Raw genomic sequence first — 22,378 nt, forward strand, 5'->3', positions numbered from 1 at the left:
AAATGTTGGGGTGTTACATTCTGATCTGAGTACTGATTATGTGGTTGCATTACTCTGAAAATTCAGAGTTTTACAGTTATAATGGCTGTGCTTCTCTGTAACTATATTTAAAAGAGATTAAGAAATTTTTTAAAAATTCTGTTACTTTGGGCACGGTGTGGAAGTTTTTAGGTTCTTTCATTTTCTACTAGAAAGTAAAGTTTACATGCTTGGCTGTTGCAATAAAAACACAGAAAATAACATTTGCATTAAGGAAAACAACAAATCATTTTTATAATTACTTTTCTGATCCATATACTGCCAGAAAATGGAAAGAAACAAACATCAAAAGGATGAGAAGTTGGGCCCAGGAGGCAAACAAAAAGATAGAAAGAAAAGAGACACAATGTGGTGTTGAGAAAATGACAAACAAGAAAGAGATCAATGGAAGAAAGAAATACCAAAAAAAAAAGATTAAGACAAAAATAGATTAAGATAGCTATGCTTCTCTCCATATTGTAAGATCAGGACATAACAATCTATCTCCAAAGGTTAAAAGCTTAAACTGTACATAGTGGCATATGCTTTTGTCCTAGCACTTGGAAGCCTAAGCCAGCGGGATCACTGTGAGTTCAAGGCCAGCCTGGGCTACATAGCAAGCGTAAGGCCAAATCTGAACTACATAGAAAGACCCTGTCTCAAAATAAATAAATAAATAAAATTAATAAAAGACAAAGGACAGAAGTGTAAGCATTCATGAAATGACCTCTTTTTTTCTAAATTCAATAAATAAAAATTCCAAGAAGCTATCTCATGCTTAACAAAGAAACTTTCTTTTAAGGAAACTTCAGGGTCAATTCCAGCTTTCACAAGGAAGTGTATCTCTTTTTACAGCACCGTCTTCCATCTTGGGGCCTTTTATGATATCTGCAAAGGACTCAAGATTTACAGCTAAGGCAGAAGTATTCCTGTGTTATTGTTTGAGGGCTAGACACAGGGGTCAGGAAGACAAAAAATAAAAAGGATAGGAAAATCATAGGAAAAAGTTGTTATTTCTGTAATGGTTGATACATTGCGTCAACTTGAAAAGTTTAATAGTTTAGTAGGCAACTCAATTTAACTAAGCAGGGGGCCAGGGTCCTCACTTTGTAAACATCCTGAGCGTTTGCAGAGGTTATAGTCTGCTTACAATGTAAGAGAAAAGGGGCTTGCTCTCTCTCCATCTTCTGCTCTTTCTGCTTTTGCTGTCTTCTGCCACCTTGCCACTTTGCCTTGGAGCCAGCTGATTACAGACTGAAACCTCCAAAGACTATGAGCTAAATAAACCTTTCCTTCCCTAAATTTTCGAGTACTTTGTGTTAGCAATGAGAGAAAAGTAACTACGATAATCCGTTTGCAGATTATATGATTCATTGCAGAAAAAAAAAAATACTTCACCAGAAGAATCCTAGAACTGATAAAAAAATTCAGCAAAGCGGCAAGATACAAAATCAACACAAAAATCAATAGCATTCTTGTACACCAGTAATGATTCCAATGAAAAAGAAATCAGAAAAATAATTCAATTCCTGATAGCTTCAAATAATTACACTCATGATAGCTTTAAAGAATTAAATAGCTAGAAATCAGATTAACCAACTAAATGGAATACCTCTGTAACAAAAACTGTAGAGCTCTGATTAAAAATGAAATTGCTGGCTATATAGTTTGTCTTTAAAATATGAAAAGGAGCCCATAGGTGAATAGAACCAACAATGAGGAATACTTACCCACCACTACCACACACACACACACAAAAAAAATATGAGTAGGATGCTGTGGGAGAAACCAAGACCCAGGTTATATAAGCCTGTGGTCACAAAGGAATGTTACTCAGTCCTAGAATTAATTAGAATAAGTACATTTAATGTCTTTGCAATGCAAAGCAAAACAAAAGCAAACAAAAACAAAAGCAAAGAATTATGAAAAAAACAACTGGAGTTATCAAAACTGAAAGCACAAATTGTTGAAAAACGAAGCTCAAAAGACAGGCTGCCGAGGGACTCTGGAGAACATGGCGGACAGACAACAGCAACTACTGAACGCTCTCTAAAGGCTCGGCTCAGAGGCCAGGAATGATGCGGACTAAGGAGATACGAACCAGTAGAGATATGCTCTGCTGACTCAGGAACAAACTGGGCTGAGAGAATCCAACTTGGAATACAGTCCTGGCGCTAAAATAGGAACAGAAAAATCTCGGTGTGGAGGCTCGACTCCGCGCCATTGGAAACCGCGGTTTGGATTTCCCGCCGCGCGGCGGCCGGCTACCTCCACAGCGGCTCAGCAAGGAGAGACGCGACCCCCGAGCTCTGGGAACGGGCGTCTGGGAACGGTCTCGGAAACGCGACGGGCAGGAAGGAAGGCTGACTGGTGGCGAGGTGAGCGAGGAACTGACTCCCTACCGCAGTCTGACTCCAGCGGAGGATTTTCTGGGCGCAGGCAGTCCTGTAAGAGCAGGGAGCGGCGGCAACTGCAGCTGCACGGTTCCCTCTCGGACGGGATCGGTGAAAGGTGCCTGGCCGGAGGGACGCTGCTCGCGGACCCCCTAGGCTGGCCTAGCCCAGATCCCAGAGCCTGACGGTGGCCCGGAGGAGCGACCGACTTCCGCGTAGGCTGCCTCCTCCGCAACTCCCTGGGGCGCAGCAGTGAGAGGGAACAACTAGCCAGCGCAATTCGATCAAGCTGTAGCTGACAGGCAGGGAAGCCGGGCCTCCTGTGTAAGATTACATTTCATAAGGAACAGAAAATATGGGGAAGGGAAGCAACAAAAAAGGCTCCTCGACCCCCAATCCTGAGAATCAGGCAATAGTGGACACTGTACCAATATACATTAAGCGCCATTTAGAGAGCCTCATAGACCAATTCAGGAATGAAGTTATCAATGACCTGAAGCTAGAAGTATGCAGAATAGTTAGAGAAATGCTAAGCACCACCCAGGAAAAAGCAGATGGTGGAGTGGAAGAACAGAAAAAGAGGGGAGAATTGCTTGATGGAGAAAACAGAGAAAGCATGGAGTATGTGAAGCAGGTGCAAAGGGACTATCAAGAAATCAAGAAGTCTACCCAAGACTGGCATAACAGCTTGAAAGAAACTAAGGACAGATGTGGGGGATGAGGTGTCACTTTGTAGGCCCAACCCCCTCTAACCTGCAATTTACAATAGCCGCCCTGGTATGCGAGAAGGAGGTAGAATAGGAATGCCTGTTCTCAGTGAGCCCCTCACCCTCTGGAATCCATACTGTGAGCTGGCTTTGTTTTGCAGAAGTCTTGAGGAAGTGGCTGGCCACCCTTTGTGACACTAACAGCAGACAAATTAACAACATTCTTGAGCTAATGAATTTCTTCCTGGGCTAGAGAAGTTATGAGAACTGGTTGTGATTATTTACTTCACTTAGATAGCTTTAGAATAAACATTGTAGTCTGTCACGTTGTAGCTTGCCACAAAGAATGCCTTTTCACTACTTAATTATCTGGGCTCTGTGAACTGATCGGGTTTACTATATATGAATCCTAAAATAAAGATTGTGCGTGCAGTGCAGTGTAACGCGGTACAGACAGCAAAGGTGTCTCTCCTGTCTTTCTTTTCCAAGCACTGTACCCCCCGTGTCCCGACAAGGCGTGCGTGTGTGTTTACCTTGCCCGGAGTTCAGAGTGCCCTAGACACTCACGACAAGTGGCGCCCGAATTCAGGGACTCCGAAGGTCGCTTAGGAAGGTAAGTATAATTTTATTACGGGGAAATGGGACAATCTGCTTCTTCTCCTTTCTTAAAAATTCTTAAACATTTATTATCTATATATGGCATATCGCTCAGGTCAGCTGACTTGGATATGTGTATTGATACAATTAAAGAATATAATCCTTGGTTTCCAGATGAAGGAACTTTGGATGTAGAAGTATGGAGGAAGGCAAGGGTTAGTATAGAAAGGGCTATGCAACAGGAGGAGAAGATTCCTTTACGTTTTTGGGCTATTTGGTCGGTTGTGTACTCTTTATTAAAAGCTATGGAAGATGAACATATTGTAGAAAATCTTCAACTAGAAATTAAGCCAGTTATTCAGGAATTGCCCCTCACAGAGGAGGAGCAGAATGTAGTTCAAAATGACGCTATCGCTTTAAGTAGTGAAAAGGCGTCCAAACTAAAAGTAAAATCCACTACAGCCGACTCAGCTTTAGCTGCCGCAGCAATATCAAATTATGACAATCGCCCAATTTTACAGGCTATACAGCATTTAACACAAGAGGTGAAACAACTCTCCGTTAAGCAGAACCCGCCTGTAGTTCCCTCTGCACCTCCTCCATCTAACCCTAATTGGAGTAAAGCCAAGCTAGCTTTGGCTGATCTACCAAAATTAGGGGATTCTGATGAGGAAAAGCCTGCCTTTGCTTTCCCTGTAATCAGGCCTCAGCCAATAGATGGAGAGGCAGTTCCCCCTAGATGGGAAGCATTTAATATGGATGATTTAGCAAAATTAAAAAAGGCTGTAACCCTTTATGGCCCTCAGGCTCATTACACTAGAGAATTAATAACATCGGTAGCAGATCACTATGGTAATCTTGCTCCTTATGATTGGAAAGCCTTGGCCAAAATTCTTTTAAAGGAGCCAGAATATTTACAGTGGCACATGTGGTTTATGGAAGGTTGTGCGGAAAAGGCAAGACAAAATGCTGACGATCGAGATCCTAATATTAGACTCCTTTCTTATCCCATGCTCTCTGGTACAGGTTTCTTTGATACTGTTGAGCATCAGGCAGGAGCTCCAAGAGAGATTCATGCTCAATTAAAAGATATTGCTTTAAAAGCTTGGGATAAAATACGGCCTAAAGGATCAGAATATGGATCTTGGGCTAAAGTTCTGCAAGGAGCCAATGAACCGTATGTTGAGTTCGTTGCAAGACTTCAAAATGTTATAGAAAAAACAGTAGTGGGACAAGACTTACAAGAGCATCTCTTAAAAATGTTAGCTTTTGAAAATGCTAATGATGAATGCAAAAGGGCTTTAATTCCAATAAAAGATACTGGAACGATTGACAATTTTATAAAACAATGTAAAGATTTAAATTCAGAATCTAGGAAAATGCAACTGTTTGCTGAGACCATGGCAACCACGTGGACTAATTGGCAATCTAAAAAGGAACAGTCTTTAAAATGTTTTAATTGTGGTCAGATAGGACATGTAAAGAGGGCCTGTCCAAAACTTGTAGGCAATGATCAAAAAAAGAGATCTAGAGCTCCCGGCTTATGTCCAAAATGTAAGAAGGGAAATCATTGGGCTCGTGAATGCAGGAGTAAACAAGTTAATTCAGCTGAACAAAAGGGAAACGGGAGAACGGGCCCTACCCCGGGCCCCGGACAAATCAATGGGGTAAATCTACCGTATTCTCCCTACAGCCAGCCACCCAACACAGTGCCGCAGTGGACATACCAGCCTTAAAAGATGTAGAATTAAGAGGAGGACAATCTCCCGTGAGAATTCCTACAGGAATTTTTGGTCCCCTGCCTGCGGGAACTTTTGGCTTGCTCACGGGTAGATCTAGTTTAAATCAAAAAGGCATTACTGTTCACTTAGGAATTATAGATGCAGACTATACTGGAGAAATTTAGATTCTGATGTCCTCACTTACAGATTATAAATTATTAAAGGGAGAACGTAGAGCTCAACTCATTTTACTGCCTTATATCCCAATAGGATCCTCTGTTGTTCAGCGAACAGGAGGGTTCGGCAGCACTAACCCTATTAATGTAATGTGGACAGCTAAATTATCTCAACAACAACCTCTTATTAATATTTTTATTGAGCATAAGAAAATTCAGGCTCTTATAGATACAGGCTCGGATATTACTATTGTTAAACCTACTGATTGGCCTTCTCATATTACTTATACTATTATTCCATGTAATATAAAAGGAGTAAGTAAAACTCCAGTAAATACAATTGGACAAGCCACAATGCATATACATATAAAAAATGAAGAGGGTCAAGTTGCTGTTATTAAACCTTATATCTTAGAGGTGCCAGTTTCTATTTTAGGAAGAGATATATTAGAACAATGGGGAGCTTATATACATTTTTAATATTTTGCATGTTTCTACAGCTTAGGGAAATGAATCCTTTAAAGCTTAATTGGAAAAATGATGACCCAATTTGGATAGATCAGTGGCCTTTGACTACTCAAAAGTTACAGGCAGCGCAGGAATTGATTGATCAACAACTTGCTCTACATCACATAGAACCATCCACATCTCCTTGGAATTCTCCAATATTTGTGATAAAAAAAAAAAATCAGGCAAGTGGAGACTTTTAACGGACTTACGTGCTGTAAATTCATCCTTATTTCAAATGGGAGCCCTTCAGCCCGGCATTCCTTTACCCTCAGGGCTCCCTGCTGGTTGGTTTGTATATGTTATAGATTTACAAGATTGTTTTTTTAACATCCCATTACATCCAGAAGATAGAAAACGGTTTGCTTTTTCAATTCCTCAAACAAACTATCAAAGACCTTATCAAAGATATCAATGGAGGACTTTACCCCAAGGAATGAAAAATTCCCCAACTATATGTCAAATTTATGTTGATGCAGCATTAAAACCAGTGCGTGCACGATGGCCTCAGGTTTATACGGCTCATTTCATGGATGATATTTTATTCTCATATAGTGATAGAAATGTTTTAGAAGATATTTTAAAAACTTTACCTCAATATTTTTCTCCGTTTGGACTTGTAATAGCACAGGATAAAATTCAAAAGGAAGAAGTTAGTCATTATTTGGGATATATTCTTACTAGACAAAAGGTGATTCCACAAAAAATGTCTATTAGGAGAGATAAGTTATCCACTTTAAATGATTTTCAAAAATTATTAGGGGATATTAATTGGCTTCGTCCCACACTAGGTATTCCTACCCATGCATTACAACATTTGTTTGCTACTCTACAGGGCTCTTCAGATCCATCCAGCCCTCGTTCTTTAACAGCAAAAGCAGAGCAAGAATTACAGTTTGTAGAACAACGAATTAAGGATGCATTTTTAATTAGGATTGATCCTAAATTGCCTCTAACTTTATATATTATTAATACTTTTCAATATCCCTCTGCAGTTTTAGGTCAAAATGCTATGCCAGTAGAATGGGTATTCACTAAAACTAAGCAATCTAAAAATGTTATGCCTTATATTGACATGGTTGCAGCTTTAATTATGAATGGTAGAGCTCGTTCTATAACTTTGATAGGAGAAGATATAAACAATATAGTTATCCCTTTAACTAAGGAACAATGGGAATATTTGTTGTCAATTACTGAAACCTTACAAATTGCTTTAGCAGATTTCATGGGAACTTTTTCATATCATTTTCCTAAAAGTAAATTATGGGATTTTTTTAGACGTCAACAATTTGTGGTTAATACCTTATTAGCTGTACAGCCAATTCCACAAGCTTTGACTATATTTACAGATGGATCTAAAAATAAAGCTGCATATTGGACTCAAAAATCTTACTGGGTACGTCAGACAAATTTTAACTCTGTACAACAAAATGAACTTTTTGCTATATTGCAAGTGTTTTTAGATTTTCATAACCAACCTATTAATATTATAGCCGATTCGGCCTATTCGGTTGGAGTAGTGACAAATATCTATTCAGCTGTGTTATATTCTAATAAGCCTGCTTTATTGTCTTTATTTCAAAATTTACAAATACATGTTCAAAAAAGAAATCATTCTTATTTTATTACTCATTTACGTTCTCATTCTCAGTTACCCGGACCATTAGTATCAGGTAACAATGCAGTGGATTCCTTAGTTATGTTCACTACACCCGTTGAAGAACATCAATTTAATCATGCGAATGCAGGACATTTGCATCTTAAATATAAGATACCTTTTACAAAAGCTAAACAAATTGTAAAAGCCTGCCCTATTTGTAGACCATTACATTTAAGAATTATTCCCACAGGTGTCAACCCTCGAGGAACTCAACCTAATGAGTTATGGCAAATGGATATTACACATGTACCTTCTTTTGGTCGGCTTTCTTATGTACATGTAGTTATTGATACATATTCTTCATTTCTATGGGCTACTGCTCAACAGGGAGAATCCACTAAAAATGTTATTGTACATTTATTGGAGACTTTTGCAGTTATGGGAATTCCTTCTAAAATCAAAACAGATAATGGACCTGCTTATACTAGCAGAACATTTAAACAATTTTGTGATCTCCATAATATTATTCATATTACAGGGATTGAATATAACCCCCAGGGTCAAGCTATTGTTGAAAGAGCACATGGCACTCTTAAGTTGCAAATTAAAAAATTAAAAAGGAGGAGTCAGGAGGATATTCAGATACCAATACTGTTTAAATTGCAAAACAGTCCAAAAACATTACTGCATCAAGCATTGTTTATTTTAAATTTTCTCAATTTACCACAAGGTGAAATATTAACAAGAGCTGAAAAACATTTCGAACAGCAACAACAGCCTTTTGTGATTAATGAACCTATTTGGACTAAAACAGCTCCAGAGGCTGAATGGGAGAAGGGCACACTGCTCTATAAGGGGAAAGGTTTTGGTTATATCTCCACAGAAAATGGAATTCAGCAGTGGGTCCCTGGACGATGGATCAGGATCCGCGCCTCCAGACCCTGTTCGCCAGCCCCGGAGACAACTCCCCAAGGAACCGGAACCGTGCCTTCAGAAGCGAGCCCGAAACCAGCTAGAGGCTGAAGATGCTGAGCTTGTTCCTATCGCAGCCATGGCCAGATTACAGCTAAGAAAATCCCGCCGCTCACAGCGACCAAATTTAAATCCCCTCCCTACATGGGGACAATTAAAGAAATTGACCATAGAAGGGCAACGGCTTGTCCTTCAAGCAGGAAAGCCTTTAAACCCTGAAAACTTGTTTTTAGCTTTATGTGCCTTGCTCACTGTTGCGTCGGGGACTGAGGTACCTCCACATTCGTACTGGGCATATATTCCAAATCCCCCTTTATTAGAACCTGTAAAATGGGGAACTAGTGATATTTTACTTTATACCACACCTAGAGAAATTTTGTCAGCACCGTGGGCTGATTTAACCCCCCACAATCAAGATGATGGGACATTATTCAATTTTACTTATTATGGTAATCAAAGGCCTATTTGCATTGGGGAACCGCCTTGCATCCCTCTGGGATGGCAGTATTGGATTCAACATGGAATAAAAGCAGGCAACAAAAGAACAAGGCTTCAAGCTTTGGCTGCTCAAACCTTTAATGTTACCTGGAGAAATTTAACAGCACCTGATACAAATACATTTCCTGTATGCCCTGAATTCACTTATAAAAATATTTCTTATTATCCCATAATTTGGCAACTATGTATGGGAAAATTTGCTAAAAATATTGATGGGTATATTATTTGGGGACCATTTGGAAAATTCGTTAATGGATGTGCTGAATGGAATGAGACAAGATGTAATCTCTCTGTTGTGTATAGTCTTCCAGATCCAAAGAAAATAACTGACGGAGCTCCTATATTTCATCAGAAGACGGCTCTTTTGTGGTGGGGAGATGGTGGAATCGCTAACCCTGCTGTTGCAGCCGAAGAATACCCTCATCACCTTCAAAATCATATTTGGAAGATTCCAGCCGCTATGCAACCTGTAACCTTGTACAATGTTTCCTATTCAGGGACTAGTCGATCTGTATCTACTACTTATAATTTTACTAGGTTTAAAATGTATAATATTACTGTTTGTGCACCTCTGCCTTATGTCTTTTTAGTGGGAACTTTTAATTTTACACATTTTTCTTGTACTTGTTTAAATTGTCAATTGTTTACATGCTTAAATAGCACACTAAATTTCACTAAGCCTTATACAGTTATGCTGTTACAACAAAAAACTCATATTTGGTTGCCTGTAAATTTAACTCGACCATGGTCTCAAGACCCGGTAATTTCTGTTACTACTGAATTTTTTAAACATCTGTTAAAACGTACAAAAAGATTTATTGGAATAGTGGTTGCTGTACTGTTAAGTCTGATAACTGTAGCCTCCCTAGCAGCAGTCTCAGGAATAGCTTTACAAACCTCTTTGCAAGAAAAACATGTTGTAGAATTATGGCATGAAAATTCTCATGAACTTTGGTTAACTCAGTGGCAGATAAACGCCAGACTACAACAACAAATAGACCTCCTTAAACAAACAGTTGAATGGATGGGTAGAAAAATATTGGCTCTTCAGCATCAAGTGTTTTTAAAATGTGATTGGAATTCAACTACTTTCTGTATAACCCAACGACCTTATAATCAAACAGAACATGAATGGGAAATGATTAGAATGTATCTAAATGGAAACACCTCTGCCCAGGAGGAAATAGAATCTTTGCATAATCAAATTGACAAGGATTTTGCAAAGCAAAATGATGATGAATCCCTAGCACAATTCGCGCAATTGCTTGCTCAATCTTTGAAAGGATTAGATTCCAAAGGAATCTGGCAGAGCATAACCCACACTTTTAGTGGCATGGGACTTAGTTTAATTATAGTTCTCATTGCCATAGTTCTTGTGTATTTTTACTGCATAAGACGAAATACTATTAATAACCTGATCTTATGGAAATTGTTGTTAAAAAATAAAAAGGAAGGAAGTGTGGGGGATGAGGTGTCACTTTGTAGGCCCAACCCCCTCTAACCTGCAATTTACAATAGCCGCCCTGGTATGCGAGAAGGAGGTAGAATAGGAATGCCTGTTCTCAGTGAGCCCCTCACCCTCTGGAATCCATACTGTGAGCTGGCTTTGTTTTGCAGAAGTCTTGAGGAAGTGGCTGGCCACCCTTTGTGACACTAACAGCAGACAAATTAACAACATTCTTGAGCTAATGAATTTCTTCCTGGGCTAGAGAAGTTATGAGAACTGGTTGTGATTATTTACTTCACTTAGATAGCTTTAGAATAAACATTGTAGTCTGTCACGTTGTAGCTTGCCACAAAGAATGCCTTTTCACTACTTAATTATCTGGGCTCTGTGAACTGATCGGGTTTACTATATATGAATCCTAAAATAAAGATTGTGCGTGCAGTGCAGTGTAACGCGGTACAGACAGCAAAGGTGTCTCTCCTGTCTTTCTTTTCCAAGCACTGTACCCCCCGTGTCCCGACAAGGCGTGCGTGTGTGTTTACCTTGCCCGGAGTTCAGAGTGCCCTAGACACTCACGACAGACAGACTATCTGAATTGGAGGGCAGACTTGAAACATGGGAGAATGAAATGAAAAACTTCCTAAAAATAACAAAGAAACACACAGCAATAATACAAAGACAAGAAGATGATAAGAGGAGCCATAACTTAAGGATTAAGAACATAAAAGAAGAAGTAGGGACACAAACAAGTGAACTACAAAAGCTACTCACAGAAATAATCCAGGAGAATTTTCCTAATTTAGCAAAAGGTAAAGATACTCAAATGTATGAGGCATACAGGACCCCAGCTACCTACAACCCTAACAGAGAAACACCCAGACATATAATAATAAAAATTCCAGAAATTCAATACAAGAACAGAATATTAAAAGCTGTAAGAGACAAGAAACAGATCACTTACAAGGGAAGACCCATCAAAATTACAGCAGATTTCTCTTCACAAACCATCAAATCACGAAGAGCATGGGGAGAAATAATTCAAGCTTTGAAAGATAATAATCTACAGCCAAGATTGAGATATCCTGCACAACTGTCCCTGGAAATTGATGGAAAAACAAGGTGCTTCCAAGATAAAGAGGAACTGGGGGAATTTGCAACCACCAATTCAACCCTACAGAAAGTATTGCAGGATATTCTAAAAAAAGAAAAATACAAAGAACCCAGAAATAGGGGCGGGGAGGCCACAACGAATAGAGCAGAGAACAAAACGAAGAAGACAAACTGACAGCTACTGACAGAAAAAGAGCTCAACAGAAATGAGACAGAGAAGATTGGATGATAGGAACAGCTTTTTTTGGAGAAAATGACATCTTAATAGGTAATGCTGATTTAGTACCATCTTGTTTTGAAGTCTCATCTAGCTTTTGTTCTTCTGTCTCCAATGGTCTAAACAGGTTGTAGCTTATTGGATTTTGTTATGTACGATAGTATAAGAAAAAACCTTTTAAAGACAAGGAGATTATACAGAGACCATTGTTCATTTTCTGTTAGTCGATTCTAAATACTCTATAATGCTGTCATTCTCTTAAATGGATTTACATTGTTTTGATATACTTAATGCTACAGTATATGAAGTTGTACTCAAGGACTTCAGGGAGGGAGTCAATATGGTAACCATTTTTGGGTCAGGATTAGCTGGTGGTGAAACACTATTCTGCTTAAATGGTTATGTTTTGATCTGCCCTGTTTCGCTGTTATGCCCTCTTTTTTTCTCAATCTCCACTCCATTATTTACTTTTTTATTTTTATCCATTTAATTACAGGGAAAAATATAGCAGGATATAATATAGTAACCCACTTTGACTTTCTATTATCTCGATTTGAAGCCCTGTATTACTCTCACCATCTTGTTTTTGACTGAGGTTCCTATATTCTGTTTTGCTGGATAGTATCAGGTTCGAAAGTTTAGGCATCAGCTGAGAAGATAATGAGATTCATTATAACGTCCATTCTCGTTGACTTTTATCTACTTTTGAAGACCTACAATATCTCCAATGTTTTGGTTTTGTCGGTTTTATTCTTTACGGTTTTGTTCAATTGTATTACAACTAATGATATAGGCAATTCTATTAGAAATAGCGGGAGGCATTATGGTAACCATTGTTGATCACCTTGTATTATGTTTTTTATATTATCTATTATGTCCACCCTTTTGACTTGACCGATTCTGTTCTGTTATGTCACATTTGGTTTTACTCTCTTCCAAAAAAGCAACAAGAACTGTGGGAGCAATGAAACCCAAAATGTGTAATAGTCACTGTACAAAAGAGAGGAAAAGAAAGTGCTCTAAACTATATAACTGCATGTATATTTAAAAGTATAAGATAGAAAATGATATCACAGAGTTTTATTGGATCATTGAACAGAACTGTTTGCAGTATCATTGTTGGAATGTCCACTCTACAAGCTTTAATTTTGTGACTTGAACAATTATTTCTAAGATGGCAATATGTAATCCATTAACCAGTGATTTCCTACTGCGCATTTTTTTATTCTGTAAACCTGTATAACTTGTACCCCTTCACTGTTTTTTTTTTCTTTCTTTTCTTTTCTCCTTAAATAAAAATTAAAAAAAAAAAAAAAAAAAGACAGGCTGCCAATAGCATGCATGCCCTGAAATATAAATTAGCAAGATGAGACTTTAGGTTGAGGGAATCTTCAGAGAAGATATAAAATGTCAACAAAGACATCTGGGTTTTCACTTACTAAAAATTTTAGAGGAAAAGAGCAAATAAAATGGAAGAAGGCAGTATTTAAACAGTATCTAGAATTTTCCCAAAAATGAAGAGAGCTATGAAGCATCAAAATCAGGAGAAATATTTTAAAAGCTATAAAAGCAAAAAATTTAAATGCAAAGGAAGAAGGATCATATTTTCATTGTAAATTTCATTGGAAATACTAGATACTGCCAGGCATGGTGATGCATGTCTGTGGTCCCAGCATGGCTGGCGGCGAAGGCAGGAGGAGTACCGTGAGTTCAAGGCCACCCTAAACTACATAGCTGGATCATGTCTCAAAAAAAATCCAAACAACAAAAAGTACTAAACAAAAATAACGAAGCAGTATTGTATCCAATAAGCTATTTGAAAATAACTGTCATTCTAGAATTCTATATCCAGCTGCAGTATCATTTAAGAGCATGAGTGAAACAAAACCATTTTTAATAGTAACCATTTTTAATAGTAAGGATTTAAGAAAGTTTATCAACAACATATTCTTTCAAAACTGTTCAAAATATACTCATGCAAGAAAAAAACAATAGCTGGGGATTTAGCTCAGCAGCATAAGCAACTGCTTGGCAAGCATGTGGTCATGAGTTTGATCCCCGGTGCTGAAAGAAAGAAAAAAAGTATGGAAAAAATACTTATCTAAGTCATCAGCCAATCCCATTAAGACTATAAACAGAGATTTCCCAGAATGCTCAAAATAACAATTTAGAACTTTAGGAGAAGGAAATAGCACAGAGAAGTGAGCACATTACCTTGTTTGGGAAAAGTTTCCATTTAGATTTCATCAGGTAAACATAATTGCATGTACAGATCTACAGAAATGAGAATAGTAGAAAAACAGTGGTGGAAATGTATAAATTTCAAAGTAATAGAAGAAAAGACAAAGCAAGAAAGATTTAATCAACCCAACTTAATGTAGGAATGGGAACAAAAAAAAAGAAACAAAAACAGAGCATAGTATAGATATCCCTCATTTAACAACCTACTTGTTTAACAGCTGTTCGGGCTTACCACTCCCTGCTTGAATTTAAGACCTACCTATTGTACAGTTCTGTGTATTTATAGAGTCTCAAGGTCTTTTTTTGTACAGAGCACCCTTTTATACAGTACTGTAATTTTTACTGTAACCATGCAATACTATACTTACATGTTGTTATACATTACAATACTGCATTTAAGTTATGCAAATAAAAGCAAAATCATCAAGTTGGAGTTTCTTTTGACCTTTTCTTTGTTCTGAATACTGTAATGTATATACTATATATAATTTGTCCTTTGTCTACCAATTCATTTAACGACCTAGCTGCAGGACCATATGTTGGTGGTTGTTAAACAAGGAATATATGTAAATAGCAACCAAACGTAGTATGTTTAGTTAAGTCCAAACAAATGAAAATGAGCAAACAATATGAAAACACCAAAGAAAATTAACATTACTGATAAAAACTTGTGAAATGCTCATTTTTACCAGCTATCAAGGAAATAGAAATAATACTGCATTATGATGCCATTTGCAATGATCAGATTACCAAGTACTTTTACTTTTGATAATATCAAGTATCAGTCATGAGCTGGGCAAACAGATATCCTCATGTCCCACAAGTGGGAGTCTATATTGGTACAATCAATTTTGATGGCAATTTAGCTTATGTGTAAAAACCAAAACATCTGCATACATGTACATATACATGTACATGTAAGTATATTCAAGAATATACAAGTAGGTCTCAGCAGTTCGGGAGGCTGTGATGAGATCATTTGAGCATAGTTTTATCCAGCCTGGGCAACACAGGGAGTTGAGTCTCTAACTCAAATAAAAACCCTAGTAGCATTGTTTGTGAGGTACTGATAATGATCTAAATGCTCATCAATGAAAAAATGACTAAGTGAACAACAGTGTACTTATAATACAGAATATTCTGCAATGGTTAAAGAGTCCTTTCATAATCATCAGAAACTTAGGTTTACTTTAAAGTTCGGGTAGACATACTGTGAATATTTTTAAATTTGTAGAATGGAAGTTACAGAATTTCAAATATGTAAACCACTTGAAACAATACTGTATACACGTAATTTACAGATGTGGACATTTACATAAACACCCGAAATAGCTATGAAAGGTTAAACAGAAAATCCAGTCCAGATTGGTTCTGAGGAGATGGCAAGCAACAAGTAGAGATGAGTGGCATGTGTTGGCCTGGGAAAGACTCTAGAGGGCAAGATGCAATGATGTAGCAGCATTTGTGAAGTCTCATTTTATTTCCTAGGCAAGTATTTCGGTCTTTCTGTCTGAATGAGTCTGCTTGACTCACGCTCTCTCCTCTGGATGTGCTCGCTCTCTCCTCTGGATGTGCTGGCCTTTGCACATTGTCCATTTGCTAGTCTAATCCAGACCTGGCCAGATAGTCAAGTATGGGCTGTGTAGATATATCACTCTCCAATCCTTGCACAACAGAATCTATGACCTTCCCTCCCTCCCCTACTTTCACTCCATCCCATAGTACTTACCAGATGCCAGAACCTTAAGGAACAAAAAGGATCTGCCATCCTGAGCTGTGAGTTAATGGCAGTTGTATCCAATCTTGACTAATAGGTTTCCTAGCACTCTGTTAAGCATACTTTGTGGTCTGCTGGGAAGTCTCCCTCTCACCTAACTGGAAAAAATTATACCCAGTGTTATGTTTCAGGGAAACAATGAACTCTCTAGACTTTAATCTGTTGAGGTTTCTGCGTGACTTCCTCAGATCTCATATATAATACTAAGAAAAGGTGAATGAGTCCCCTCTGCTCCAGTTTAACAATGAAAAGCTGGAAACACATCCAAAAAACTCATGTCAATTCCTCCTCACTTGTCACAGATTTATGCATTTTGCTACCTAAAAATTCTGTGTTTTACATCAAAGGCTTTTACATCTTCCTATTTGGCAAACTGGAAAAATTTAATTAGAGACACTATAAAATGATGAAAAAGCAAAATCCTCACAGAACTAGTAACAATTTTTTCAATGATCTCAATTCAATGCTACAAATTCCAACATATTTCCTTTCTCTGATCCCCGCAGTCCTTACAGTTTCTGCATTCCCTGAAACCCCAACAGTAACTTAACATCTGCAGGATCCATTTGGTACTTAGTGCTGATCTCTTGCAGTATGGTCTATTGTGTTGTGCCATTGATTCTCTGTATTTTTTCCTTTCCCTTGAAGTTCCTAATACAATAGTTGGTTGGTTTGTTACTTAGTTAGAATATCAAAGCAGCTGGTGTATCATCCTCACAAATCCTTTGTTTTTTTACTAGTACTGGCTTACTGCCCAGGCCAGCCTCTGGTAAGAGCTCATATTTTTCCTTAGTTGTCCATTTTCCCTGAATGTTGCAAGGAAGCCATGCATGGGGGCAGGAAGAAATCAGGAGTCCAAGGAAAGGCAGCTTCTGCTTCTAACCCTAAATACTTTTCTTCCATTATCACCCAGAAGGAAGACCCAACATACACACACACACACACACACACACACACGGATCAGCTACAGCTACATAATTTTTGCCCCATGTAAAATGAAAATCTGGGAGCATCACAGAGCGAGAAACTCAGCCTGGCACTCTGTGCCAACTTGCTTTGGTGCCAGCAGGTGAGCAACCCTGGGAGCTTGTCAGAACTGTGGGTTCTCAGACTGCACCTTAGAACCACTGAACTGGCATCTGCACTTAAACAAATCCCCAGAAGACTCTGTGCGCATTAAATTTGGAGAAGGTAACTAGAGCTCTTTATTTGATGTTGCCCTGATATTACTGACTTCTCAAGATACTCTGGGTAGCAAGTTCCTCTAGGGTTCTCAGAGGTTGACAAGTGTAAGCCTGTAGAAAGAGGAAGATGACCAGAAAAGGGACAAGAAATAATGAGTTGGTTCAGCGATGTATGAGGCCTGATGTCACTGTCCTCAGCTACATGCTACCAAGTAGCACAACTGCAGTTAATCAAATTGAATTTTCAAATGATACAAATGAGGGAGGACGCACACAACAGACACTGTGGAAGCATGTTTTCAAATGGGAGTTAGAAGGGTTTCGGTGTAGGAGTTGGAATTGCAATAGGTGGTTTGTTTTTATGCATTAAAATTCACCAACTGTTTCTGAATTTTGGATCACAGTTAGACTTTCTCTACTCTAAAATTAAATAGGGCCAGGCATGGTGGCTCAAGCCTGTAATCCCAGCACTCAAGAGGCTGAGGCAAGGGGATCATTGGGAGTCCAAGACCAGCCTGGGCTACAAAGTGAGCTCAAGGCCAGCCTGAACTTCATAGGGAGACCCTGTCTCAAAGACCAAAAAAAAAATTAAATTAAATTGTATTATATTAAGTAGGAAGTCATTTGTGTTCTGCTTCTATTTGTATCTTTTTTACGCTTATATTTCTAGTTCAGTTTTACTGTAATTTTATATAAAATATTAGCAAGAATCTACTTTTATACTTTGGCAAACAGCCACTCAATTTTTTCGGCATTGTTTTACATCTGTTTTTTGTTTTTGCTCCATTGACTTGAGATGCCACCTTTATGGGTCATACCAAGTTTCCCAAGTTACTTCTATTCTTAGGCTTTCTGTTCTGTTTACTGGTCTTTTGAGCTATCTGTGCACCAGTACCACTGTTTTAATTACATAGACTTTATAATGCATTTTAATGTGTGATAAGGCTATTTCCTGTTTCCTTTTTAGTGTTTTTCTAACTATTCTTGCACATTACACTACACCCCCACTGAGTCCTTCCCACAGATTTTTCCTTAATATCTAACTAATAATTGTTCGGAGAAACCCCTGTAATTTCGTGGAAACTGCAAATATCCTCAGCAATTGTTTTTGGCCAGAGATTTGCAAGTAGCCAATCTGAGAGTGTCATTCAGTTCTCCTTGCTGCAAAATGGCTGCGGTCCTCTGACCCATCTCCAGCAGATGCACCAGCTTTCCCATCATAACATGTCACTGTGCCACAGATAGCTAACTCAAGTTTTGTTCTTTTGAAAGCCGTAAGATCCCTAAGATGCCACCAAAATGCCCTACACCAAGTCTTTATTAATAACAGCATTTTACTAAATTATGTAACTGGGGGAAACAAAAGCATATTTAGGATTTAAAACTATAAAACAGGCACTTGAATTTTGTTGTTTCTCACAATTCGCAGCTCTAGGAACGTAACCCCCTCAAATTTCAAGAGTTCCTTATAATTCCTTTCTATATTGTACTTGCCAAAAATGCATAACCTGAGTTTAATCATGAGAAAATAAAAACTTAACCTATAAAATAATGGGCTAATACTCTTCAAAGGAGCCAGTCATGAACAAAAAAGAATGAGGAATTGTCTTAGGTTAAGAAAGACTATGAAGACAACAAATACACTGGGGATCTAGATAATAACAGGTCCACAAAGGAGCTTAATACAAGTGATGACATTTGAATGAGTTCTATAGATAATAATAATGTTTAAGTATTGATTTCCTGGTTATGATTTTACTGTGTTCATATAAGATACAAACATTTGGGGAAACAGGACAAAGGATATAAGTAAATTTTATATTTTTGACATTTCTTTGTAAGGTTGAAATGATACAAAATTTCAAAGTTAAAGAAAGTAAGATTTTAAAAAACAGGTATGATGGTTCCTCTCAGCCTCTGAGGCAGTAGGATCAAGAGATCAAGGCCACCCTGGGCTACATAGCAAGAGCTTATCGCAAGAAAAAAAGCTGAGAAAAATTTAAATCAGAAATATATAGTGTTATACAGTATGTGTATATATAATTTACTTATCAAACATTTAACTATTTCATATACAATAAATACCTTTGCCAAGTGGAGAAGTGTAGTTGTTACAAACAAGACCAAAGCAAGGCAGTACTGCTGTGGAAGGGAATTTTGGGGGGCATCTCATACAGCAGTGGCTTTGATTAAACTGCCAATATAAGAAACAGGCTCATACAAAGTTTAGGAAGTCTCTCATGAGGACCTGCCAAGCACTGCTGGGTGATGTGGGCCTCATTTCAGATGGCAGGCAGGATGTTTCTGTCTTAAATGTGTTTTGCCCAGGTGAAAACGTCCAAGGTGAAGGATGCACATTATGGTCCTTAAACCTACGAATGCCAGCCAGTCACACTGCTACTGAAGTCGCCCACAATATGTGTCCACTAAGATGCAAGCTTACTAAATGGTTGAAATGTTTTACCAAGTTGTATTGTTTCGCTTGAAATGAATATGGAAAAACGACAATACTATTGAATAGCAACTTAAGTCAGTGTGGTCTCCTGGTTCTGCTTCTTCGCTGTCTAACCATGAGTAAGTTATCTTTTCTGTACCTCAGTTCTGTTAACTACACCGTGAGGATAACAGTTCCTACCTCATAGACTACTGTAAGAATTAAAAGGACTAATGCCCAAAAGTGTGTGGCGATACTGATCACATCATAAATGTTCGCTGTTACTATTAAACAGATAGGTCTATAAATAATTACAACAAAATATTTTAGGAGAAATATCGTACACATAGAAAAAACCTTACAAGTCACTTAAAAACTCTACTTAGAACGATCTAAAGTCTTTAGTGAGACAGCTGAGGTGACAAAGAAAGCCCAAGCCGGGGGCAATGCCAGAGTTCTGGAAGCCAAAAACAGAATGGCAAGTTCGAGTTCATCTAGAAAAGGGGGGGTGGGGGGATAGAAACGTAGTTCAGTGGAAAAGTTCTGGGTTCAACTCCCAGTAACAGCAATAACCCAAGATGTGGGGAAAATGAATGCTCACCATAGCTTGGGCACGAAGTCAGCGATCTGAGTTATATGCTACCACAACTCCGCAGGATATGTCCTTTCATTTTGGAAGAAAGCTCTGAGAAGTTAAACTTGGTTTGTGTCAGGCACACATAAATGAAAGAAACCGATTTTTTTCTCTCTCGCCTCCTGACGCCAGGGAGGAACCCAGGCCCTGCAGCAAGGTGTTCAAGCGTTCTAACGCTGAGCTACGTCTCTGGCGGGGTCTGGGTTTCCATTACAAAAAAATCACTGGACCTGGCAGAAGAGCCGCCCAGCAGGGGCTCCTCAAAGGGTGCGCCCGAAGATCGGATCCGTGAGCGCGGGGTGGGCGGTGCGAGGCGGGTTCAGGCACGGATTTCTGCCCCGCACACGCGGTCTAGACACGCCGCGCAAAGCTCAGGTGAAAGAATTTAAGTGACCCACAGAGCGCGCGCAGGAGCGGCGCGCGGGAAGGCCTCCGGTCCCTCCAGCCCCGCCTCAAGCCCGCGGCCCCAGGCCGGCTCCCCTAAGGGTTCCTGCGGAGCCCTGAAGGCGAGCCAGGAGCCGCCAGTCACAAACTGCGCACCCGCCGCCACCTACCGGACAGACGCCGCCAACCAGACACCAACTCCACCGCCCTCTCAGAGCCATCGTCTCACTTCCGGTCCGCGCGCCGCACTTCCGGTCACGTGCAAAAGCGGTCACGTGCCGTTAAATCACGTGGAGGTGGGTCACGTGATCCGCGTCCAGCGGAGATTGCGACAGGACAGGCCCTTGGTCCCGGGGCTTGTTGGTCCTTGACTGCTGCGGGAGTGGAGACTGGAGCGGCTGAGCGAGGCGGAATGGTGAGGGCGGCGGAGCAGGCCAGACCAGGAGAAAGGGACCGCCGGCCACCGCCCCCGCCGGATTCAGCCTTTTCTCGTCCTTCTCGCTGTAGATGAACCAGGCGACTGCCGACCCGGAGCGGGCGCCAGCGCCCGAAGCTGTATGGGAGCGGCCGTGGTCGGTAGAGGAGATCCGCAGGAGCAGCCAGAGCTGGTCGCTGGCGGCCGACGCGGGCGTGAGAGGCGGGCCCTGCACGCGAGGGAGGGCGGGAGCCCGCGTGCCCTATCCCAGGCACCGGGAGGAGGGTGGCCGCGGGCCTCTGTCCCCAGGTACTAGATCTCCGCCAGGGAACGGACCTGTTAGGTGACCTTGCGGGTCTCCGGCTCCATCCCAATAAGTACACGCCTTGCTGCCAAGCTGAGGACGCTATCGCTGTCTTGTAGGCGATTGTGTTGGGAGCTGGACCGACTGTAGTGATCCAGCTACGGGAGACGGGACAAAGTGTGTCCATCCCTTTTGGGGATTCTTAAAGCTTTCGCTCAGTGGCATAAGCGCCTGCCTTGCAAGCGCTCAGTCGCGAGTTCAATCCCCGGTACCAAAAAAAAAAAAAAAAGCTTAGGGCCCAGAAAGCCCGGCACTGTGATTCCCGAGTCCTGTAGGAATAAGTCTCACCACCAAACAGGATTTCAAAATTCTTAAGAAAGTAGGTAGCCTTTAAGTGCCTGAGCTTTCTTAATGTTTTTCAGAGTTTGTACCATAAGCATCCACCCTTTTACAACCCAACACATGAAGATGGAAGAATGTAGGCTCCCTTTTGACACACGTGTGGGTGTAACACTGATACTACTGTGTGTTTGTTTTAAAAAATAGCTGCTACAGTTTCTACAGGAATTTTCCCAGCAGACCATCTCTAGGACCCATGAAATCAAGAAACAAGTGGATGGACTGATTCGGGAGACTAAAGCCACAGATTGTCGCCTTCATAATGTCTTCAATGATTTCCTCATGCTCTCTAATACGCAGTTCATTGAGAATGTGAGTTTTTAGTTTACATCGTACTTAGCAGTAGTACTTTTGGGGCCAGTGAGAACTGATGTCATTCAAAATTCTTTCCTGAATCTTAGTATAGAGTTCTCGGTAGTCAATGCCTGTTCTTTATGTTTGGGCTTTGTTAAGCCTGTATAAGAAATCTAATGGTAACATTTTCTGGTATTCCAGTCTTTACCTTTTTAGTTTTGAAAGCAGTCAACTGTCGTGCTGAATCCTGTGGCACTGAAACTTGTTAAAGCATATTCTGTAAGGAAGGTTATCTCCTAAGGCTGTTTAATGTAAAATCATAAAAAAGATGTTCAAATTTGCAAAATTC

General features: G+C 39.7%; 2 protein-coding genes across 6 annotated transcripts in view; one reads left to right on the top strand and one right to left on the bottom strand.

Annotated features, from left to right (window-relative positions):
• Positions 1-20,977, bottom strand: part of LOC100719205 (beta-microseminoprotein) — a 49,850-nt gene extending 28,873 nt beyond the window's left edge. The window contains exon 1 of one of the 2 annotated variants that reach the window (XM_003466053.4): positions 20,788-20,977. In XM_003466053.4, the coding sequence (XP_003466101.1) occupies positions 20,788-20,838 (51 nt within the window). In that variant the 5' untranslated portion in view covers positions 20,839-20,977. Of the gene's footprint in view, positions 1-20,200; positions 20,226-20,787 lie in introns of those variants that run through there. The other variant, XM_023563476.2, reaches the window with a different exon arrangement.
• The window catches only part of Washc2c (WASH complex subunit 2C), a 41,073-nt gene continuing 39,592 nt past the window's right edge, over positions 20,898-22,378 (top strand). For all 4 annotated transcript variants that reach the window (XM_003466052.5, XM_013148593.3, XM_063233780.1 and 1 more), the window contains exons 1-3: positions 20,898-21,032; positions 21,125-21,247; positions 21,883-22,047. In XM_003466052.5, coding sequence (XP_003466100.2) covers positions 21,030-21,032; positions 21,125-21,247; positions 21,883-22,047 — 291 coding nt within the window. In that variant the 5' untranslated portion in view covers positions 20,898-21,029. The remainder of the gene's footprint in view (positions 21,033-21,124; positions 21,248-21,882; positions 22,048-22,378) is intronic.

Source organism: Cavia porcellus, unplaced genomic scaffold, assembly GCF_034190915.1.
Source record: "Cavia porcellus strain 051 isolate PalLab524CR breed Dunkin Hartley unplaced genomic scaffold, mCavPor4.1 scaffold_23, whole genome shotgun sequence".
NCBI classification, from domain to species: domain Eukaryota; kingdom Metazoa; phylum Chordata; class Mammalia; order Rodentia; family Caviidae; genus Cavia; species Cavia porcellus.